Genomic DNA, 23,073 nt, shown 5'->3' with positions numbered 1-23,073 from the left:
GTGTGATTTGTCCAGGATCACACAAGTGAGTCAAGGGCAGAATCAGGAATAGATCCCCTGGGCTTGGACTCCCTTTGCTGCACCTTCACTGCTACATCATTTGTCTCTATTCATTTGAAAGCAAATATTTTGAGCCAATTGCCTTTGTTCTCTTCCATTCCCAATGTATTAGAACTTGGAAGTTGCTGGTAGGACGTGGCAACCTGCTTACAGGGACATTGGCAGCTTTGTGGAGACCTCAGTCTAGATTTTGAGTTTTATTACTTTTTAAAAACCACACAAGTTTTCATGACTTTCAGTGAGAAGAGAATTTGTTTCATTGACACTCCCCTGCACTGTTCACAGCTTAAACGCTGCAGCATTGTGGCTGGTGCGCTGCAGCACTGTGGCTGGAGAACCAGGAAGTGAAACCGATCAGTCTAGTTTAATTGTCTGTCTGAAGTTAATGAAATGCAAAAAACAAACAAACTTGTGGACTGGCTCACATGCCCCAGGGGGTTAGGATTCCGTCTTGTCATATTCAAGAACTAAAGACACGAGACATTAGTTCGACTGAGTGCAGATTCAAGAGCATGGATGTAAGGTCCTTTTGCTCAACCCAAGATGTTCGGACTATGGCTGGAATTTTCCTATCCCCCTTAGGCCCCCAGTCTAAATTTGCCTGTACCTCGGCAAAGAGTAATGCCTCCCTCCAGATCAGGGTTACGTGTCGTGTGTGTAAGTACCCACGACTGAGCCTAGAGAATAGTCTCTTCCCCATCCCCCCCTTCATCTGGAGGGCTGGAAGGTCCCTGTGGATCCCGGCTAGTCACTGGCACACTTCGTAGATGAGATCATGCTGTCCTGGGCTGATGCAAGGTCACTCCCTCCAATCCATTCTCTAGTGCTTTGTCCAATCTGCTTCCCTCAAGGAGTCTGTTCCACAGCCCGATAGATCAGGAAGATCAGATGATACTTAACCCTACGCTTTCCTTTTCTTCAATTTATTACCCCCACCCCAAACCCAGTGTCTTGTGGAGCAGCTCTCCTCCCTTGCACATCTGCAGTCTGACTGCTTGGGTTGGGTCAGGAAGCAGAGCAAGTTTTGAAGATAGGCAGGGATGCGTCCTGAGCTTCATTAGGGAGCAACCCAGGATCCTAGTGGGTTTGAGATTGACTCGGTTATTAACTCGAGCAAGTCAGACTGAGTCACCGGGAAGCAGATGATCCAAACAGGATGGAGCTTGAATCAAAACAGTGTCTCCTCCCTCCCCTGCCCCCAATACTTAATAATCAGAGCCTTTGGAAGGGCCCGTAAGGAGTGGAGGTTGAAAAGCACGTGTCAGTGCTGAGGAAGTAGAGCCTGGTGCTCTTTCCCCTGTGTGTAGGAGGGCTGGCTGTGGTTGTAGCCTTTGGGGAGGGGAGGGAGTTTACCTCCTGCTCCCCATAACTTTGGAGATTCTTCCATCCCCGTGCCCCACTGGAGGGCAAGGTGGAGGAGGGGAACACAGGTGGTGTGTGTGTTGAGGTGTGAGTATGTCTTTGGATGCTGGTGTGCCTGTCTGTGGAGACCTGTGTGGGGCAGGGCAGGTGGTATGTGCTTCCCTGATGGCTTGATATGTGCTGGGACAGGCCGGGGATGCGCCTGACTGGGGCCCGCACTTGGCCTCAGCTGTGAATAGTTCTTGGAAGCTGCATAGGCGAGAGAAGGTGCTGCGGTACCTTCCCACAGCATCTGCCATGGGACCAGCTTAGCTGCTGCTTCCTCTCCCTTATGACAGGTGCTGATGGTGGCCCAGCATGGAGTGGAGGCTAGTTGGGAGGAATACCTGCCCTTTCTCATGGCATGGGCTAATTCCTTCTATCCCCTGATATGGCTAGTTCCTATGGCACCCTCCTCATTCAGGAGTGAAGTGTGGTGAGCCCTGGAAAGCTGCAGGTGAAGGTGACCCCTTCCTCTCCCTTGCTGTCTGTTTCCAAGAGAACCTGTGGCCATTATTCCCGCAAGCTTTCCTCAAAGACAGCCCGTCTGAGTGTCCCATAGCCTTGTGTTGGCTGCATGCGCCCTGTCCCACAGAACTTGTTTCTCTGTATTTCATACAGTGCTGAGCATGCAGGGATTTAATAACAGAAATAATCATCTCAATCCTCTAGGCCCAGCCATAGAGTATAAGCAGAATTGCTTTTAGAGGGAGGGCTTTAGTGCTTCTGGAGCACATTAGCTCACCTAGTTTTCTTAGGAAAAAATAGTCATTGGTGGGGGGGAACCACATATACTTGTTTTCATCGTAGATTAAATTGTCAACATGTCTTCCTAGAAAGTGGGATTTAACTGTGTCTGATAATTAGGGGCGTGCTGTAATTCTGCCAGCCTCTTTGAATTGGAAGGAGTCTCTCTTTCTGCAGTGCAGTGTTTTCATGTGTTGTGACAATAACAACTTAATGCATAATGGGGGGGAAGTAACTTGGAACTATAAATGGGGGAGCACCCAGAGTGGGAGAAGGGAGCTGGGGCTCTGGCACTAACCATAGCTGTGAGACCTGGAGCCGGTCGCTTTACCTCGCTGTACCTCAGTTGTGTACTTCACAGGAGGGTTGCGAGGCTTCATCGGTTAAGCCAGTGCTTTCAAGAGTGGCCTCAGTTTCTGGGTATTCAGTGTCCCTCCCCTGGGATGATGCCCAGAAGGGCTGAACTCCCTCCCTGCCCCCAATCCAGCAGAAGTCAGCGGGAGGGAGCTGCAGGTGCTCAGCACCTTCGAACACCAGCCTTAGCTATAAACAGAGGCATCTCAAATTGGTGGGCATTTTTTTTTAAGTGATTGGCCTCACTGTTCGCTGTGTGCTGCTATCCTCTGATGGAGGGAGCTAGAGACCTGCTAAAGGTGGCTGTTTAATGAGGACAGGTGACTCATGGTTGGCTTCTGATTTTTATTCTGAACGTCCTTCCAGCTGGGGAAATTGACTAAAGACTATGCATGCAACTGTGTTGCTTACTGCTGTCTTTGGCTTCAGTCGAATGATTTGTTCCAAGTGTTCGGTACACGGCTGTTGGCCGCTGTCTGTCTGCACTCCAGGAAGGGCATGTGCAGGTGGACCATCCCATGTGGCCTGGCGTGTAGCAAGCGGCCAGGATGGATTGATGGTGTTTTTCTGCTGAATGCGGCATTGCCTCTCTGTGTCTCCCCTGCAGCTCCTCCCACCTTCACAGAAACACCCCCCCCGTATGTAGAAGCGAAGGAGGGCAGCAGCGTCACCCTGACCTGCATGGCTTTCGGGAACCCCAAACCTATTGTCACCTGGCTGAGAGAAGGGAACCTCTTAAGTGCCAGTGAGAAATACCAGGTAAGTGCTTTGCCTGGTCAGTTGCTGTAAATGCTTAACCTTGACCCCTGTGGCGGGAGAGCCTGGCGTGTCACCACTGCACTGAATTGCAGAGTCTCAGCCTCAGTGCAGAGGAACCTCCTTCATATCTCAGATTTCTGGCTAGTATCAAACAATAGCCCATGGTGCTGAGGGAGCAGCTGCCCCTACTCTCGCGAGAGGTGCTCTCAGGGTCGGATTGGGCTCCAGGTGTACAGAGGACTACAGGAGGTGGCACAATCAGGGTTTCTTAAGAAGCGGTATGGATGTTGCTGAAGCAGCTGGTGTTTCTGGAGCTTTACTTGCTGCCTCAGCACTCCCCCTCCCTCCACAGTCTGTTTCTTGGTTGCCTTTTGAGATTCAGTTTCTCCTGTCTGAACTGCAGGTAGCATCAAAAAGCCTTCACTTTCCTTCCTCTGGCCTGTCACTGCCATGAAGGCTGGGGAGCAGCAGTTGTGCCCGGAGCCTGCTAGGCCTGGTTGCCATACAGGCAACTGCTTTTCCTATCTTGTTTCCACCCGCTCCCTCATCTCTGTTTTATTACATCTTCCTTCTGGCTACATTTAACCCATGCGAAGGTGCCAGGCCCCCAGAGACCTCCCGTGCCTCTCGGAGAAGGTTTTCTCTGCTGATGAGACGCCTTCCTGAATGCAGCCTGTGGGAGCTGCTCGTGTTTCCTTATCACAGGAGGTTCTGAAAAGCGGCTTTGGAAGCCCTGAGTTGCTAGAAACTTCCAGACTGATTCTTCACCTGCTTTCCCTTGATGTGACTCAGGAGTAACTCCCTGGAATTGCAGCCTGGTATGGGAGGGAGGAGAGCCAAGCCCTTCACTCTTACTTTATCTAGAATGGAGGAGCTGGCTGGGACCAGGCAAATGCTTGATCCAGCTATCTATTTGTGCATCTCCACATGTCCATCTGTTCAGTTTGCTCAGTCTCCCCTTCCCCCTCCCCTTTTTGTCTTCCAGTTCTCTATAAAATGTGGGTTTGAAATCCAGAGTGTGTTGAAATGTAGAGTACCAGTCAATGAATCCTCCGCTCGCCTCTCCCTGCTCATCCACCCCATACTGGGGACAATATTCCTGCCCCGCAGTCTTGACTATGTTCTTGTTTCATCTTGTTCCCTCTCTGTACCTATCAGTGCTGCTCGGTGGCTTTTTCTTCCTGGGCTGGCAGTGGTTCTTACCTACATGTAGGGATGCAAGAGCCTTGCTGGCAGGAGCTCAGGGTCCCATCAGAACCTGCACCGAGGGAAGGGACGGGCCGTCCTGAACGGCAGCTGTGGATGCCACAGCTTCGGTCTGAAACCCAGGCACTGCTAGGCCTATCCCAGCCTTGGACGCTGTTGCTGTGTGTGAGAGGCACAGGCCAAACCTATTGGGTTCAGAGGGAGCAGATCTGGCTCATAGAGTCTGTGGATTCGACATGAGTTTTCTTACTCTCATTACCAGTGCTGGAAATCTTTCTGTTGAGGAGGGATGTGTGGAGGGTGTTGTGGGGAGGGGAGTGCTGGCAGGCACACATGGGGGGCATTCCCTTGGGATTGCTGCACTGGGGATCCCGTGACTGAACAGGGTCAGCTAGGAAGATTTGTTCCCTCCTGTGTCAGTCCCAGCCCCTAAGAGATTCTCTGGATGTCCTCGGAAGCCTCTGATCCTCAGCCCAGCCAGGGATTCCATACAGCTGTAATTGGCAAATCGAGCATTGGAATCAGCGCATGCACTAATGAGAGTCATTAGGAATAATTTGTTACTAATTGAAATAGAAGGATGAGGCAGAGTGAGTGTCGGGGAGAGGGGGCAGATGACAGTGGGGTGAGGCTCTCGCTGTGGTGGAGGGGTTGCGTTACCTCTGGGTTGCTTCCCCCCCATCCTTCTGCATAACGGAAGTTGTATCCTTCCTCTGCCGCTTGCCCAGTGCCTGGAGTGAGAAGCTTTGCCCTTCCCCCACCTCTCCAGCCCTTGATGCCATCAGAGGCAGGAGCCCAGCCATGCTAAGCAGAGGATGGGGAAATTGAGCAGGTTTGATAATGGCACTGTACAACACTGTTGATTGCACCACAACCCCTGTGGGACAGGTTTCTGCTAATGTGCCTGCCTAGAGGAAGAAGGGAGGGGGGAAATTGAAATGGGGGTGGTCGGGGGTGACCATTACACATCTCCTCCCCTGCTGAGCGCTGGCAGTTCCTTGCTAGGCAATCTCTCACCTGCCAGCGGTAATGGACATGAATCGCTGGAGGGCTTGAGCAGCCCCTACTCCTGACGTGGAGGGGAGGAGGAGGAGGAGGAAAGGCAGGAAAGGAAGCTGCTGCGCAAACTGAGGAGCATGCAGTTGGTGCTAGTGGGCGCCAAGCAGCAACCGCAGATGATGATGACGTCTTGATTTTGTGTCTCAGCCCTGCCAGGGAAGGAGTCTGTGACTGGCTTACAGCAACTTGAGTCTCTGTGTAAAAGTAAGGCATGGAGTTGTTGGGCCAGATTCTCTGCAATGGAGTCGGTGGAGTTACACCTGCAGAGAACTTGGCCCCTTAAGGATTAGTGAAAAGTACCATGCCGGCAGCCCTGGAGGCAGAAGTGCTGTTAATCCACGGGACCAGCACAGCACAGGCAGGGCCATCTAGGCTCCTCCTCAGCACTACCTTGCCAATGCACCCAAACCTGGCCTTAAGGAGATCACCTCTGGGAAGGAGAGATCAGCCTTCCTGGGAGACAGCATGGCCCCCTGGTTAGGGAACGGGGCTGGGAGTCAGGCTGGGTTCCCAGTTCGGTCTGCATCACTGTGACCTTGAGCAAGTCACTGGACCCCAGTTTCCCTAGCAGTGACAAGGGGGTAATGAGTAGTTCCCCTTTGTGAAGTGCTTTCCGGGTATCCAGATGGAAAAGCTGACAGAAGCGTTCTAGCCGGCGTAGTCCCTTGGCTGGGGCAGCAGGGCAGCGGCAGGCTTCTAACTCGTCACTGTGACAGTGTGACGTTGGCTTGGCAGATGGGAAGGACTCAGTACCATGGGGTCAGAAAACCTGCTCTGAACATGTGCAAGGCAATGGAGAGCTCAGCTCTTCGAATGGCCTGGGGAGAGGGGAGCCAGCCATGGAGATACCTTTGGTCCCTACCTATGCTCTATCTTATTCAGTCCTGGCCTCCCGCAGTCTCTCATCACCCGTTCATGGCTGAAGGCAGGGAAATTCAAAAGAGAAAATTCTGAACAGCCAACAGTGAGTGTGTGCACGCCAGCCTGGCAGTGGGTGACTGTGTGGATTAGTGCACCATTGTGAGGCTCTAGTGCACCATTGTGAGGTGGGTGAGCATTAGCATGAGTGCTCATGTGTGCTGAAGTCTCCCTTGTTCTTGGTCCAGGTGAGCGATGGGAGTTTGACTGTCATGTCGGTCAGTCGGGAAGACAGAGGCGCGTACACTTGCCGGGCTTACAGCATCCAAGGGGAGGCTATGCACACCACTCGCCTGCTTGTACAAGGTAATTCCTCTCATGGGAAGCTCCTTGGGGGATTCCAAGCCCTGTGCCTCAGCCACGCTTAGCCTTGCAATGAGAGCATCTCCGGAAAGCTGGGCAGAGAATGGAGAGCCCTTAGAATTGGCACTCGAGAGCCTTGTCAGTTACTGACTGGCTACAGGAATGATGACAGTTTAAACCAGCCAGTCACATGCTGCCAGGGAAAGGCCATCCATCAGCATTGCTTGCATATGCTGTGGGGAAAAATGATTGCGTTCAGCTGCCTGTTGCTGATACAGATAGAGATTCTGGTGGCAGCATACAACATTTTTTTTTTTCTAGAGGCTGAAGACAAATATAGCAGCTAGTAGGAAAGCAGGGTTGTGTTCTTGGCTTTGCATCAGTCTTTTAGGGGTATTCCTTGTGATCCAGTGTACAGTGGCATGAGCTAGTGGTTAGAGCAGGGGATCGGGAGTCAGAAATTCTGGGTTTTATTCCAGATTCTGTTGCTAACAAGTGTGAGTCACTCTCGCAACTTCGCTATCTATGAAACTGGGAGTTTTTACCTCACATTGGGGTTATGAAGCTTAATGAGTTAATGTTTGTAAAGCGCTTAGAGATCCTAAGCTTAAAGCTCCATGGAAATGCCAAAAGTTTTGAGCTCTGCTGGGGCAAAGTGCTATATAAGAGCTTAGGCATTATTATTTATTTTTATTTATTTATCATCCTATGCAGTCCACTATATTAAACATGTGTATTTCTCAGACAGCTGGGGCCTCATTGCGCTAGGTGCGGTACATACACATGATAAATGATAGCCCCTTCTCTGCTGTCTAGGCCTGTATAAAATAAGGCATGTGTTGTTCAGCCTGGTGTATTGAGTGAGAAGCTTATGCAGCATGTCCCGCTAAAGGGCTGTGAGGGGAGTATGCAGCTCTGGTGTAGGAACTGACCTGGCCCGTTTTCCGGCCTGTGCAGCCTCTTGCAAGAGAGACGTGGCCTCCCCCGAGCCATCCATTAAAAATACCATCAATAAATAAGCAAGGAAAATAAGCCTAAACCCCAGATGTTTAAATAACATTATAGGCTGCCAGCTCAACTGACCAAAGCAAAGAATGTGAAGTGAGGGCTGATGCAGCATCCTACAATATACGCAAGAGTCTAGTGATAGCAGGACCTATCCTGCGCCTTGAGGGACATATCTCATGCTGATTTGTCTGAGATTGCAGATATCTGTGTCTTCCCTCCCTTTGCTCAGCAGACATCCTCTGAACTATATACTGTGCTTAGAGAGGGCTGTTCCGTGGCACAACGTGACATTTGTCTGCCCCAAACTCGTTTTGGGAAGTGATGTGTTGAAGTGAATAAGGTGCCAGGCTGAACACCCAGGAGATGGTGGTTCTGGTTCTATCACTGACACCCTATGTGATCTTGGGGAAAGTCACAGCACCTCCCTGTGCCTCAGTGTCCCTTCTTATATAATGGGGATAATGATACTTGCCTGCTTTTCTAAACTGCTTTCAGGCCTATGGCTGAGAAATGCTATGTGGTGGAGGAGGTGATGATAGGAATGTCCTAAGAACCGTAGTCAACGTGATACAAAACTGACTCTACCAGGTTTGATGGTGTCCACGTCAGGACTGTCCCACAAGTACTTGTTTTGGTGGCAACCCGCAACCTGTCTAGAAACTGCATGGCACACCTGCAGCTCTTGATCATCGTCATTTGGTTTTATTTATGGGGGGAGTTATTTTTTTTGAGGGGAAGTGTGAAATAGCTCTAATTGTACCCTAAAGCATCTAAAACCCTATTGTTTATGGGGAAGCAGGCAGTGCCCCCTACTTTCCCTTTAAAACTTTGCGTAACATGGTCAGTCAGGTTTCCAAGTGTTGACAGTGGCTTCATGCTGCCATCTGGATTAGTTCTGCTGATACTGTGGTCTATGGAGCACTTGCTGGAGGTCTGTGCTGAGCTAGCTGGTCACATGCTGGCTTCTCATTCGCAGCTGTTAAAATTGCATTAGAAGAAGCTAAACATACATAAATACTTTGTTTCCAGAAGCAATTGCCACAGGGATGCCACGTGATCACCGGGGAGGGAGATGAACCACTCCCACGTAAAGTCACAGCTCAGACATCCACTAGACAATCTCCCTTAAGCTGTGAGCCACAGGATGAAAATGTTTGCGAGCCCCTGTTTCAGTCTGTGAATCCCTGGTCTGTGGGGGATGTGGCATTGTGGGACTCTACATTAATCACTTCTCCGATGGGTCTACACCCCTTTTTATTAAGAACCGGGTCGGGCTGTCACCCCAGAGGAGCCCAGAGCCCCTTTCGTACGTCTGCTGTGTTAGCACCTAATGGTTCTGCATCCCATTTATACTATAGCAAAATCCACTTAATTGGAGCACCCCAGCGGAGGGCCTGTCTCTTTGATTAAGCAGCTGTCCCGATTAACAGAGAGGTTCTGATTATTTTTTTTAAAGAAGTGTGGGAAGACTTGCAAAACACCGGAAAATGCTGTGCAGAATAAAAATGACACCTGCTGGGTCTCGTCCTCATTGCAGGCCTGCTTCCTCTGTCTGTATAAATCTTTTGTTTGGTCAATTTCTGCTGCAAGATAAGGGAGCTTAGCATTTCACACCTATTGAAGCACTTAATAATGCTCTGTACTTCTATGCTATTTCCCATCTTCAAAGCACTTTGCAGACATTAACTAACTAATCCGCACAGTGTTCCAGGCAGGTTGCTGCTGCACTCCTGTGTGTGTGTTTTTTTTTTTTTAGGAAGGAATCTGAGATGAAGTGACTTGCCGAAGGTCAATTAGGAAGCCAGTGGCAAAGCTGGAAATGAACTTAGGAAACTTGGCTCCTAGTCCTCCTTGCTTTAACCACTAGAAAAGCATGTGCTGCCATAGCCCTGATTCCTGGACCTTGCTACTGAGTAACCATCTCTCATCACAGGTGGTGTTAAAAACCACTGTGCTAGTTTCTGGAAAGAGGTTGGAGGAGAGGAGGCAGCTCAGGGGTGAACTCACTGAATGGAGAGGTTAACAGAGGGTGCAGTGCATGTTGTGTTAGTGTGGTTGGTCTGGCAACAGCAGCAGGATGGGTGCCAGCCTGGATGACCTTGGCAGAGTGTGCTTTGTTAAGCTGTCTGTATTCCCTGCTGCCTCCCCCCATCCCCTCCCCACTTCCGTTCCTTCCCTCTTCCCTGCCGAGGGGGATCTCAGAGACTGAATATTGAGTGTCTGTTTCATGGGCTGAGCTCTTCCCGTGGCACTGATTAAAACTGCCCTTTGGCAGGGAGTTTGGGGAGACACACTGGAGACTAGCTAGCTGGAAGCTCTGTCCTCTCATCTAGACCAAGGTCAGAGCTTCTGCTGCTCTGGAGTCGAACCCTGTTCTGGTCCCCACTATGCCCCTTTTTGCTGCGTCTGCATGATCCTCTTAGAGCACTTCCTGTGTGCCTTTAAAGGGACAGAGCCCTCTCCGAGGGTAGTGCTGGGCACCCATTAATCCCTCTCTTCCAGGGGGCCTTGGCTCATCAGAATTGCCCCAGTGCAAAGAGCTTTATCCCTAATCTAGTTGTGTTTTGGCAGTGGCTCTGGGTTGAAGGCTCGTCTTGTGGGAGCCAGGCCAGTTGAATACACAGAGGTGCTTGCAGGTGTCTGGATCTTATGTGCTAAGGGGAGAGATGCTGCCTCTTCCCTGAGAGGCTGTTCATAGCCGGAGCTTTTTGGCGGCTGAGGTAACTGGTTTTCTCATGCTCTCCCTCAGGACCCCCCTTCATCGTTTCCCCTCCAGAGAACATCACTGTCAACATCTCCCAGGATGCCCTGTTCACCTGCCAGGCCGAGGCGTATCCGGGGAACATGACCTACACCTGGTACTGGGAGGAGGAGAACGTCTACTTCAAGAAGTAAGCTCGGCTCTTGGCCTCTCGGTCCGTGCTGGGAGGAGCGCCTCTTGTCACAGAGCCGTTCTCTCTGTCTCTCAGTAAAGGAAGGGGTCTGCTGTTCCAGAGATCCTTGCGTCCCCCAGAGAATCGGGATACTCTCCCAGCAATGCGCCTCTGCCCCCACTGTGGGCCAATGCACCTATCCGGGCATTGCACTGCTGCCCTTGAGGTTTCCCTGACAGCTCCCTGCGGCCGGCTCCGAGAGTCACTCCCCTCTCTCTGTGAGGGGAACCCAGTACTGTCTCCTCACTCCTCCTTTTCCCTTCTGTTCTCTCACCCTGTGCAGTGACCTGAAACTGAGGGTCCGGATCCTGATTGACGGGACGCTGATCATCTTCCGTGTCAAATCAGACGATGCTGGGAAATACACTTGCATTCCTAGCAACAGCCTTGGCCGCTCACCGTCAGCCTCCGCCTACCTGACGGTGCAGTGTGAGTGGAGATGGTGGGGCAGGGAGGCCTGAGGGATCTATGGGCCATTTTTGCTATGGGAAGAAGATGGTTTAGATAATGTCATTGTTGTAATCCTGCCTAGAGGCATTCCTTGTGCTATCCCAGTGTAACTTTTTGGGTTACTGTGATGTGAAGGCAACATATGGAGTGAGATGGAGGGGAATAAAATCACAATAGATTTTTGGGTCTGATGAGACTAGGTTGGCTGGTGGAGTGTGTGGATTCATTACTTTGTTTAATGCAATGGTACCTGGCATTTGCCATAATTAATCAGACAGTTGATGCATCAAGTACAGCATGCTGTCAGTAGCTGATATTTCAGAGGAAGATGAATACCCTACTCCCAGCTAACAGCTTAATGCCATGCCGCACGGGTAGGATTCCTTCCTTGCCTAGGTACCTATCACCTGTATTGGCACCCACAATGTACAAGGCACTTTCCAAACACCCTGCCCTGAAGCATAACGTTCGACCCATCTTTATTCCAGAGTTTTTCCGCCAGAACCAAAGTCAAGGAAATGCTAGCATAAATTCACATATGAAATACCCCAAATCTTCCATGCAGCGTCCTCGGGCCCTGATTCACCACTGTCCTGCATCTTGTGCCAGCACATACCCCGCTGCAAAGTGAAGATAAAGTAGTGCTAGATCAGAAAGTTAGAGATTACACCCACTCTGTGCTGACACAAATGATGGGGAAAATGAGGCACAGAGAACCTCATTATGTGCTGACATAAATGACTAGCTGTGATTTGGGACATTGCTATATGGGGGAGAGAGTGTATAGAACTACTGTGACTGTCTGTCTGTCCTGGGCAGTGCTATGTAGATCTAATTTGCTGGTGTCAGATATGACGGTGAAGGGCATTACTGAAATGCCTAAAATTGATGGGTGGGATTGCGCTCCTTTTTAATGTGTCTAGGTGCAAAGATTACTATTTGTTCCAAACTCTCCAGCCTTTCAAACGCCAGCCAGAGTATCGGACTTGACTGCTGATGGCTGTGAATGCTAATAATAGTGTCTTGATTATCAGTTGTATTCCGTCTTGTTCTGTGTGGGAAGTAGGGCCGTGACACATCATATCAAGTGTGTGGTTATATTTTTATGCATAATTATAAAAACCTGTTAATGCTGCCTTGTCTTCCGAGTGTGTTGGCATCCTGGAAACATGAAATACAAAGCAGTAACTGATCTAAATAAATTGGAGAGACAGACTCTGAAAGGAATGTGTCTACACATTTAACATGCCTCCCCTCCTACAGCGTTCTGTGGTAAGGGTCCAAATAGTTGTTGCTTACAACAGTGATGTTGGAGGCAGTGTAGCCTAGTAGGTGGAGCACTGGCCTGGCACTCAAGTGGCGTGGTTACTATTCCCTAGCATGCTGGGTGTCCTTGGGAAGTCAGTTCACCTCTCTGTGCCTCATTTTCCCCATCAGTAAACCTCCTGTATGAACTGTTTTCAGATGCACTCATGAAAAGTGCTAAAAAAGAGCTAGGTTCTGTTGTGTTGATTTGGCCTCTTACTATAGAAGACTGTGTAGCATTTGATTTTATAAGGGGAGACAAAAGTCTGAACAAACCCATTGGTCTTAAGCTTCCTCTTGAAGGCCAATAGACGCAGGCTATGGATGGATCATTAATAAACGTACATTAAGGAGCTGGGAGACGTAAGAAGCCAGTTCCTTCTCTTATATGAACTCACAGAGAAGCAAAGTTCAGAGCCAGGGAACTGTCCCCAGGAAGTGCCCTATTCAAAAGGATGCAAGTTTAGGAACTGCTTACAGAGGCATTTAGACAGACCTCTGCTTTTGGGAGGGTATATTGCTTCACAACATCAAATCTATCCTGCCACTGATCCAAAGCTCACTTCAGGTCTCATAACCATCAGAAACCGCCATGGAGAGCAGGCGTACAAAGATGGGATATGCACACGTTTTTCTTTCACCTGAGTCCTGGAGATGTGGAGAGGGATTCTTATGCTTTGTCATTTAAAGCTACAAGGCGTGCTCAGCGTCCCTTCGCAATAATCCAGTTCCTCGGTTGGAATAAACACCTGCTTTTATCCTTGTTCTGGGATCTTTGCTAATGCTCTGTGAGCAAGAGTGCCTCATTTTCACATGGGTCAACTTTCTTCCTTTAAAAGAGAACTACTTTTTGGAAGTAAATTTAGCACTGGTGACAGGTGCCAGATTGGCAGCCTTGGAGAATGCAGTCCTCTCCCTCCTTACCTAGCAGTGCTGGGGCAGTGTTAGCACAAACTTCCCATATGCTGTTGAGTCAGGGCGCTTCATCTCTCTCATCTGGAAGGATCAACTTTAAGACTGGTGGTGAGAGTAGATGGGGAATTTAGTCTCCAGGCCCCATTAAGTCCTTGACCTCTCTGCTAAGATTTCTCAACAAGAAGAGTGGGTGGGCAATTATTGTGATGATCACTTCTCTGTTAGACTTTAGATTGAAACAGCCAACTTGTTTCACACAAGCCACCGTCAGATGGTACAGCTTTTGGTGGTTACTGAACTAGGCTGGATTTCAGCCAGTCACCTAGAAGCGAAAGGCTCTGTAGGCCATTACTGATCCCTTGAGCTGTTCAGTCTTGTTGATTTACATTTCGTAAGACATGATGTTAAACTAAGGGGGGATAAAGCAAGTTGCATATGATAAACTACTTTCCAATCTGGGTTACGATGCCACTACCACAATCACATGACCTTGGTATTTCCTGGCTGGATATTAGCAGTTTGGAGAGAGTGATTAGAGTTAAAAATGTCAGCCAGTGAGCTTGTGGAATAAAAACACCTTCAGCAGTCCCATATTCCCCTGCTCCACATATGTGCACCTGGATTCCTGCAAATATCAGTGCTGAATGGCCCCAGGACACAGCCAAAAAGCAATAATGTGGATTTTAATAATTTAGTTTCCAGCCTTTAATATTTCTGCAGTTTTCTTGTTTTTGTTTTTTCCCTTACTGGCTGGCCATCAAAGCTGGAGGTGGGGAGAGAAGGAAGGAAACAAACAACCTCCACCCCAAATCCCAACTAACAAGGATTAATTCTTCCCTGTTGACTTGTTCATGTTCCCATCAGTCTTGTATTGTAATATATGGTAATGGAGATATACCCATCTCCTAGAACTGGAAGGGACCCCAAAGGGTCATCGAGTCCAGCCCCTGCCTTCACTAGCAGGATCAAGTACTGATTTTGCCCCAGATCCCTAGGTAGCCCCCTCAAGGACTGAACTCACACCCCTGGGTTTAGCAGGCCAATGCTCAAACCACTGAACTGTCCCTCCCCCCTTCCTTCCTGACAATGGCAGGGTCATCCCATCACTCTGTGCTTGTCTTGGGGAATTACTGACACCTAACACTTTTCCTCTCTATATAATGTTTGGGGAACTGGAAACTAAGCAGGTGATTGGGTTGCTAGATCAGCAAAAGGAGAAGGGGTCGAGGGGATTTGATTTCATATGCAGATACTATGGGTGGGAGTTTTCCATAGCTAGGTAGCACCTGGGGATGGTAATTTGACATTGGGTAAGAACACGTGTGCCCTTTGCTATCTTATCTTTTCAACGGGAACACCTTTTCCTTCCAGGTGCTTTCAGTTTAGTAGCTCTCAGATCTTCCCCCTCTCTTTACCCCCCTCAAGTAGGGGCTTCCTGGCTGTTTTCCGTTTTCTCCTCTCTTTACTCTCTCTTTCAGCTCTTGTGTATTTCCTTCACTAGCTGTTTTCAAGTAGCATGGTTTTTGTGGATCTGTGGAATGAATGGTGTAAGTGCCTATCCCTTCACTATGGTGAGCAGAGATGGGGATCAGACAACCTGTGGTTCCCAGCACCACCTCTGTTAAAACATTGGAGTCACTAGTTAGCTGTTGGCTTTGAATTAATTGTTGCTGTGATTTGACACGAATTACATTGGGTTGTCTTTGTTTTGTTTTTGTTTCCTTTGCATGCCACCCCTAGCTGGACTACCCACACTGCTACTATGCCCTGTGTGTGCGTTTAGCTTCCTGTGTTCTCAGGGGAGTACCCTTGATGGTAGGACTTCCTCGATCCAACAGGGTACTGAGTTGCAGAGCCTGAGTGGTTGAGGCTGAGTGAGAAGGAGCTTAGATTTTGCAGGACAGGGAGTGTTTTAATAGTGCTGTGCAGACACTTGTAATTATGTTGCATGTGTATTTTTCTTTTAATGGTAATTGTACATGGGCCTGCAGCTTAGGGTAGGGAGGTCAAAGTGAAATGCTTTGAGTACGTAAGGCTCAATAGAAATTCTAAATATTTTTAATGGATTCGAAGAGGATAATGGGACTATAAGGATAATGGTCTTCCAGGGCCAGGGGGTAATGGATGCGGCAGAGTTAATGTTTAGGCTTTGCACTCCATTATAACAATGACGTTGACCCTTCCAAACCAGAGTACAGTGACGAGTGTACAGTGAGGTGGCCAAAATTACCGACCCTCTGGGCCGCGTATGACAATCTTCAAAAGTTTGAGAACTGGGGTGTACCTGCTGGGGCTTTGGGCTTCAGCCCTGTACGAGGCACGCCCTATGGGGCTGAAGCCCTGAGACCTCCCTCTTTGCTGGGTAGGAGCCAGAGATGACATAGGAGGGGGGGCACATGCCACCCCAGTTTTTTGCCAAGGTTTGCTGGCCCTGCTTGGTCACATGGTGCCGCTGAGTCCCCTCCCTGCATGACAGCTGCTGGGAACAGCAGCCATGGGGAAAAGCAGTGGCCAACAGCTGGAAGCTACAGGGAGAGCCACTGCTTTTGCTGCTGTGTCTCCCTGCAGAGAGAGAGAGAGCAGCAGCACCTCCCTGCTGTTTGCTGCTGCCTCTCCATGGGGAGCTAACACCTGGGAGTTGCAGGGAGGGGCCGTTAAAGGTAAGAAGAGGGGTATGACTCAAGCTGTTGGGGTGGGCTGAACATATAAATTGTGCACAGCCCCCCCACTCTGAGCAGGCAGTACTCGTCTCTGGCAGAAGCCCCTAGCCCCACCACCCTGCCACAGGGCAGAAGCCATGAGCTTCACCCCCTGGTCGGGTAGGCGGAGAATGGAGGGATCGTGGGGGCTCTGCAAGCTGCACTTTAATGGTAAAAGAGCTGCATGCAGCTAGTGAGCAGCGGTCAGGCCACCCCGGCATATAGTTTTGTTCATGTGGGGAAAAGAAGGGTAAGGTGATTGAAAATAACTTCCTATTACTCCCCCCAGATCCCGCCCGTGTGGTGAACATGCCACCCATCCTATATGTTCCCATTGGGATACATGGCTACATCCGCTGTCCGGTGGAGGCAGAACCGCCAGTCACCTTTGTCAAATGGAATAAAGATGGACGCCCCCTGCGATTCGAAAAGGTAAAGTTGTGTCTGGGCAAAGACAAACAGGGCTATTTTGTGTCAAAAGGTGACGCCATGGGTGCTATGGGGAAGGATCTGGCAGCTTGCGGCCGTGGGTCCGGAGTTAACGGGGCGGGCAGGCGTGTCACTGGGAGCTGTGGGGGAAGGTTCAGCCACCGTAGTGGGACAGACAAGCCCCCAGTTTGGTCTCCACTCACCAACCTGACCGGTCCCCTTAAGGACAGGCAAAATTATAACAGCCCGTCTGCCCATACAATACTCCCTCCGCTGTTGCCAACCTCCCCATGAATGCCCCCCACCACCATGCATACATGGGGTCAGCCATTCTCTCTCCATGTCTCCTTTCCCTTTCTCCTCCCCCCAAGCTGCCGCCACAGTTGCCTCTGCTGTGCTGCAGGGTCCAGAGACCAGAGACCGTTTCCTCCACCTGCCCCTGTAGGGTGCTTTGAGGGTTGCCCGTAGTAGCACTGAGCTACCCCTCTCAACAGCACGCTCCCCAGGCTGAGGGAGCACAGGAAGGAGAGAAGTAGCAGAGTAATTAGAGAGTACTGAGGGGAAGGACAGCCTGGGCTGGCCTTCAACCTTATTTCCCTGTCTCTCTGCTTTGTATGGTGGTTGGTTGGCACAGGGTCAGGCCAGGGTACCACAGGGACCCAATGGGAGAGGGTGTAGCAGTTGGTTCAGAGTGGACCAGTCAGGTGGGGATGCTGGTGGGATCTAGGGCCGACTTGTCAAAAGCATGTGGCACTGGAAGTCAGTTAGTGGGAGGAGCTGCCTGTTGGTTCATTCCCCAGGTGGCCCTGAGATAGGGACCGTCATACAAATGTGCTTAGAGTACGACTGTGTTGTGCAAAAAACAAACAAAGAAACAAAAAAACATGGCAGCGAGTCTCAGGGACTGGGTCAACTGGCTCAAGTTCGCAGGGGGTTATGCTATGGAGCTAAAAATAAGTGTTGAAGTTTTTGCTTGGGCTGCAGCTTAGGCTCTGTAACATGTGGAGGGAGCATCAACTCTGCTATTTTTTACCCCTGTAGGTTAGCCTAACTCAGTGGTCCCCAACGTGGCGCCCACAGGCGCCATGGCGCCTGCCGGGGCATCTATCTGCACCCGTGTACTGGCCGGTGGACAAGAATCTGCCCAAATGCCACTGAAAAGTGGCAACATCAAGAGGTGTCACCGTTGAAAAGCTGCTGATTTTTGGCGGCGACGCCTCCTGATGTTGCCTCTTCTCAGTGGCGTTTCAGCGGATGCTTGTCTGCTGCCCACGGTCCTCGGTAGCTCATCATCCGGCACCCGCCAGACGAAAAAGGTTGGGGACCAGTGGCCTAACTCATTAACCCAGGCTCTGGGGTTTGCTGCCTCTGCATGTGTTTTTTTGCAGTGTAGACGTATCCTTTTGTGTGTCCTTAATGTTATGGATTCTTGTGGTGGAAAAGGTTCTGTTGAGTTGGAAATGGCCAGATTACCTATTCCCTTTGTTTGTGGTGATTTTTAAAATAAAGGTTGAGAATGAAGGGCTTAATCCAGAAAAGGGCTTAAGAATCATAGAATATCAGGATTGGAAGGGACCTCAGGAGGTCATCTAGTCCAACCCCATGCTCAAAGCAGGACCAGTTCCCAACTAAATTATCCCAGCCAGGGCTTTGTCAAGCCGGGCCTTAAAAACCTCTAAGGAAGGAGATTCCACCACCTCTCTAGGTAACCCATTCTAGTGCTTCACCACCCTCCTAGTGAAAAGGTTATTCCTAATATCCAACTTAAACCTCCCACACTGCGACATGAGACCATTACTCCTTGTTCTGTCATCTGCTACGACTGAGATCAGTCTAGATCCATCCTCTTAGGAACCCCCTTTTGGGTAGTTGAAAGCAGCTATCAAATCCCCCCTCATTCTTCTCTTCTGAAGACTAAATTCCAGTTCCCTCAGCCTCTCCTTATAAGTCATGTGCTCCAGCCCCCTATTGCTCCAACCCCGATTTTTCCACATCCTTCTTGTAGTGTGGGGACCCAAAACTGGACACAGTACTCCAGATGAGACCTCACCAATGCTGAATAGAGGGGAATGATCACATCTCTCAATCTGCTGGCAATGCTCCTACTTACATAGCCCAAAATTTCATTAGTCATCTTGGCGACAAGGGCACACTGACTCGTATCTAGTTTGTCATCCACTGTAACTCCTAGGTCCTTTTCTGCAGAACTGCTGCCTAGCCGCTCGGTCCCTAGTCTGTAGCAATGCATGGGATTCTTCCATCCTAAATGCAGGACTCTGCATTTGTCCTTGTTGAACCTCATCAGATTTCTTTTGGCCCAATCCTCTGATTTGTCTAGGTCCCTCTGTATCCTATCCCTAACCTCCAGCATATCACTCCTTAGTGTCATCTGCAAACTTGCTGAGGGTGCAATCCATGGCATCCTCCAGATCGTTAATGAAGATACTGAACAAAACTGACCCTTCGGGCACTCTGCTTGATACCGGCTGCCAACTAGACATCGAGCCGTTGATCACTACCCACTGAATCCGACGCTCTAACCAGCTTTCTATCCACCTTATAGTCCAATCATCCAGCCCATACTTCTTGAACTTGCTGTCAAGAATAGTGTGGGAGATGGTATCAGAAGCTTTGCTAAAGTCAAGGTATATCACATCTACTGCTTTCCCCATACCCACAGAGCCAGTTAACACATCATAGAAGGCAATTAGGTTAGTCAGGCATGACTTGCCCTTCATGAATCCATGCTGACTGTTCCTGATCAGTTTCCTCTCCTTGAAGTGCTTCAAAATTGATTCCTTGAGGACCTGCTCCATGACTTCCCCACCCCCCAGGGACTGAGGTGCGGCTGATTAGCCTGTAGTTCCCTGGATGATCCTCCTTACCTTTTTCAAAGATGGGCTCTACATTAGCCTTTTCCAGTCATCCAGGACCGTCCCCGAGCTCCATGAGTTTTCAAAGATAATGGCCAGTGGCTCTGCAATCACATTGACCAACTCCTTTAGCACCCTCAGATGCAGTGCATCCAGCCCCATGGACTTGTGCTCGTCCAGCTTTTCTAAATAGTCATGAACTACTTCTTTCTCCACAGAGGGCTGGTCACCTCCTCCCCATACTGTGTTGCCCAGTGCAGTAATCTGGGAGCTGACATTGTTCATGAAGACAGAGGCAAAAAAAGCATTGAGTAGATTAGTTTTCTCCACATCCTGTCACTAGGTTGCCTCCTCCATTCAGTACTGCTTCACTGGGCTGCTTGAGCAGCTGCTTACTTTTAAAGCCCAACAAGTGCTTTGCTGGATCGGGGGCACAGTGCTCAGCACCTTTCAGGATTGAGCCCTGAGCTGCTGGCATTTAGCACCTCCGAGAGACAATTCTCACTTCTATGTACATGTCCCAACCTCCTCCCACTGTTTTATTCCCTTCTCAGTTAAACAGAAGGTGCCAGCTTCCTGCCCCAGAACAAATCTCAGTACTATGCACTGCAAAAGAGAGAGGCATGCTATTTTTGACAGAGACAACCTGAAGGAGAACTCTGCCATTTCTGCTGAGTGGCAGGGCTCTCAGCTCTCCTACTGTACATTCTGCCACTTGCCCTCCTTCACCTGGAGGATGATCAGGGCCCATGTTCCCTAAAGCCTCCATCCCTAGAAGACTGGACATAGTGTAGAGTAGGAGGGAGAAGTGAGGGTGGGAGAGAGAGGGAAGAAATGCTGAGTTGAGACGGGTAGGAGGTGTGGTCTGTCTCAAAGGCTGCAGAGGAAAACCCTTTTAAACAATTACAAAGTGTGTTTTACTTGAAGAAACCTCAGCCAACTGGAGAAAGAGAAGCAGAATGAAGGAAAGGAGTCGGGGGGGGGGAAAGAAACTTGTCTGGCTTTCTAGAAGGCATGTGAATTAGGAATCTGACTTAATGGTTTGGCTCTTTCCAGCAGTAACCCCTCTTCGACTGAAAAAATATGCCCTCATGTGGATGCGGGGATGGATAATCTCCCTCCGTCTCAGACTCACCCTCTGTGAGCGTTTATGGCCACCCCTTCCTTTCTATTTCAAATACTGACAAGCTCAGGGGCAGCTCTTTGTAAATCCACCTTTCTCACCAGGAGGCGAGAAGAAAAATCTGAACCTCATCTGCCAGTTAAACTTGTCCTACCATGGAGTCTTTGGTCTAGATTCTCAAATGGCTTCTATCGGTGCAGTATCTAAACCTCACAAACCTAATGCCGGTGTTGCTGTTAGTGACCACGTTGGCGACTCGGCATTTTATGGGAGGCTGATGTTAAAAGCCCTTATAAAGAGGTTCCATTCTGCTATAATCCTGGTATAACAATATGAGCACGGACTTCAGGCTTTTAAAATTTAAACTAAACATTCAATATTTACAATTTTGTTTAAATATAAAGGTTTAAAGTTTTTATTCTGACCAAACCAGGGATTGCAGCGGATCTAGAACATGGTCTGTCATCTCTGGTATCAGCCTCCCATGGCATGGGCATCTCAGATGTGATTTCCATAAGATGGCTGCTGTCAGCTGGAGGAAATTCAGAAATTTCAGTTGTGAATATAAACTCTTGCCCCAACTATTCTTTGAAGAAAGGTCTCCTTTCAGCTTGTTTGGCTGAGTGAGGTAGATAAGGTCTAGATAGCCCTGCCTTGAGTGCAGAGGACTGGGCTAGATGACCTCTCGAGGTCCCTTCCGGTTCTATTATTCTTGACCCCTTAAACCTGGGCACTGCATGCATTTCAATACCAGAAAAAAGGAGTGGTGGCAGGTGCTGGATCAGTAGCCTTGGAGACAAGCATCTGTTGTCCGCAGCACAGGAACTGACATTGCCAATACCTGCCTCCTCCGTATTGCCTCAACCGTGCCCTGTTGTTGGCTCCATTGCTAGGACTCAGAGGAGTTCAGTCTCTTGGCACATTAAGTCCTTGACCTCTCCAAGGAGAATAACAAAGGCCCAGTTGTCCAGATGACTTGTTGTTTTTTCTCTCTCTAATGGGGATACAAAAGAGAATGGACTGGGACCCCCACCAATTCATCTGCTGATAGTAATGACTTCTGAACACTACTGATGTGGGTAGTGTATTTAAATTAGTGCCCATGGCAAAGTATTCCATACCCCATTACCAAGGCCCTGTGCCAAGGACTTTCCCTATAGCAATAGATTTATACCATTCAGATAGATCCATTATAACTAGCCATCACAGCTGGTAGCTGCAAAATGATTACAAACATATTTTTAAAGCCGTATTAAACCTCACTTCGTTCAGAAGAGACTTTTTTTGTTTGGTTTATGAAATCGCAAGGAGAGTAACCCTTGTTCTGTGTGATTCTAAGTGTCTCTTTAGATTGTAAATTCCTGGAGATAGTGACATTGCCACTCAGTCTTCCCTTTATAACTGTTGTTACAGATAACATCTTAAGTGTTTTACACACATTGGATATGTTACCTTAGATTTTTTTCAAAACAGTTTAGAGGATTTAGACACGTTACCTTAAATATAATGGAAAGTGTATATCAAAATCTCAGCCATAGCCTGTACCCAACAAATAGACAGAAGCAAAATGATGGGATTCACCATTTCAGTGCCACTTGTCACCAAGCACCTGGCATGAGCCTGGGATGTTCCGGAGAAATGTTAGCTTAGTAAAAAACACATCTGCTTTTGGCTGCAACACTGTTGACGAAATTGGTTTCAGCAGCTGTCATGTTAAGTTCAAACTCTGTATCTCTCCCCACTGCTGAGGAGCTGAATCAGAATTGTGTGGAGCATTGGAGGAATTTCAGAGAAGCAGCAGCAGCAACATGGCTTCTCTCAGAAAGATTTAAAAGAATGTGTTCAAATGACGTTTTGAGTGGGTTTCGTGACTTGGTACAAATCTTTAAATGGCAGAATTGTTGTTTAGGGTAGTCCAGGAGGAAGGACTGGGAGTAATGGCTTGAAATTGAGTGAAAGAAGACTCAAGCTGAAGGTCAGGAGGGAGTAACTTCTTGAGATGGAGATTGGTTAGGGTGTCCTTCTGAAAGAAGTACTGGCACCTCCATTGCTTGGAACAATACAAACTAGATTGAATAAAATACATTCACCAGCGAATTAGACAGCAATCCTTCATTGGTGCCTGGGATGATGGCCTTGGTGGGCCTGGTACAGTACACGTATTTTCCTTCTCTGAAGAGAGGATGTCACACAGTAAATAAAATTAAGTATCTTAATGAGACCATTTTTGCCCCTGCTCCCTAGAGGTAGGAAGCTATAGAGGTTAGAGAGATGTGGAATGCTTTGAAGAATATTGGGATGATCTGGATGTTCTATTGCTGTACATTGGTTTCTAAAGGTGGTTTTTATGTTCTTTGAGTAGCCCGGCTTTGTGGCAGACTCGAGGGGACATGTGGTTTATTCACACATTAAGTCCAGAAGGGAGACCATTTATGCTAATCTAGTCCAAATGGGCCAGAAGAAACTATCCTAATCATCTGGTTGGCATCTTAATGGGTTTTTCATAATCTAGGGAGAAATTCAAGGAGCTG

At 48.9% G+C, this 23,073-nt stretch overlaps 1 protein-coding gene across 4 annotated transcripts in view; it reads left to right on the top strand.

Annotated features, from left to right (window-relative positions):
- IGSF9B (immunoglobulin superfamily member 9B) overlaps positions 1–23,073 on the top strand; it is a 100,440-nt gene that overhangs the window by 36,076 nt on the left and 41,291 nt on the right. For all 4 annotated transcript variants that reach the window (XM_032802403.2, XM_032802406.2, XM_032802402.2 and 1 more), the window contains exons 4-8: positions 3,170–3,321; positions 6,693–6,810; positions 10,565–10,706; positions 11,032–11,177; positions 16,407–16,549. In XM_032802403.2, the coding sequence (XP_032658294.1) occupies positions 3,170–3,321; positions 6,693–6,810; positions 10,565–10,706; positions 11,032–11,177; positions 16,407–16,549 (701 nt within the window). The remainder of the gene's footprint in view (positions 1–3,169; positions 3,322–6,692; positions 6,811–10,564; positions 10,707–11,031; positions 11,178–16,406; positions 16,550–23,073) is intronic.

This window comes from Chelonoidis abingdonii, chromosome 18, assembly GCF_003597395.2.
Source record: "Chelonoidis abingdonii isolate Lonesome George chromosome 18, CheloAbing_2.0, whole genome shotgun sequence".
In the NCBI taxonomy this organism is placed as follows: Eukaryota; Metazoa; Chordata; order Testudines; family Testudinidae; genus Chelonoidis; species Chelonoidis abingdonii.
The sequence above is the reverse complement of the archived record's forward strand: the minus strand, read 5'-3'. Positions and strand labels throughout refer to the sequence as shown.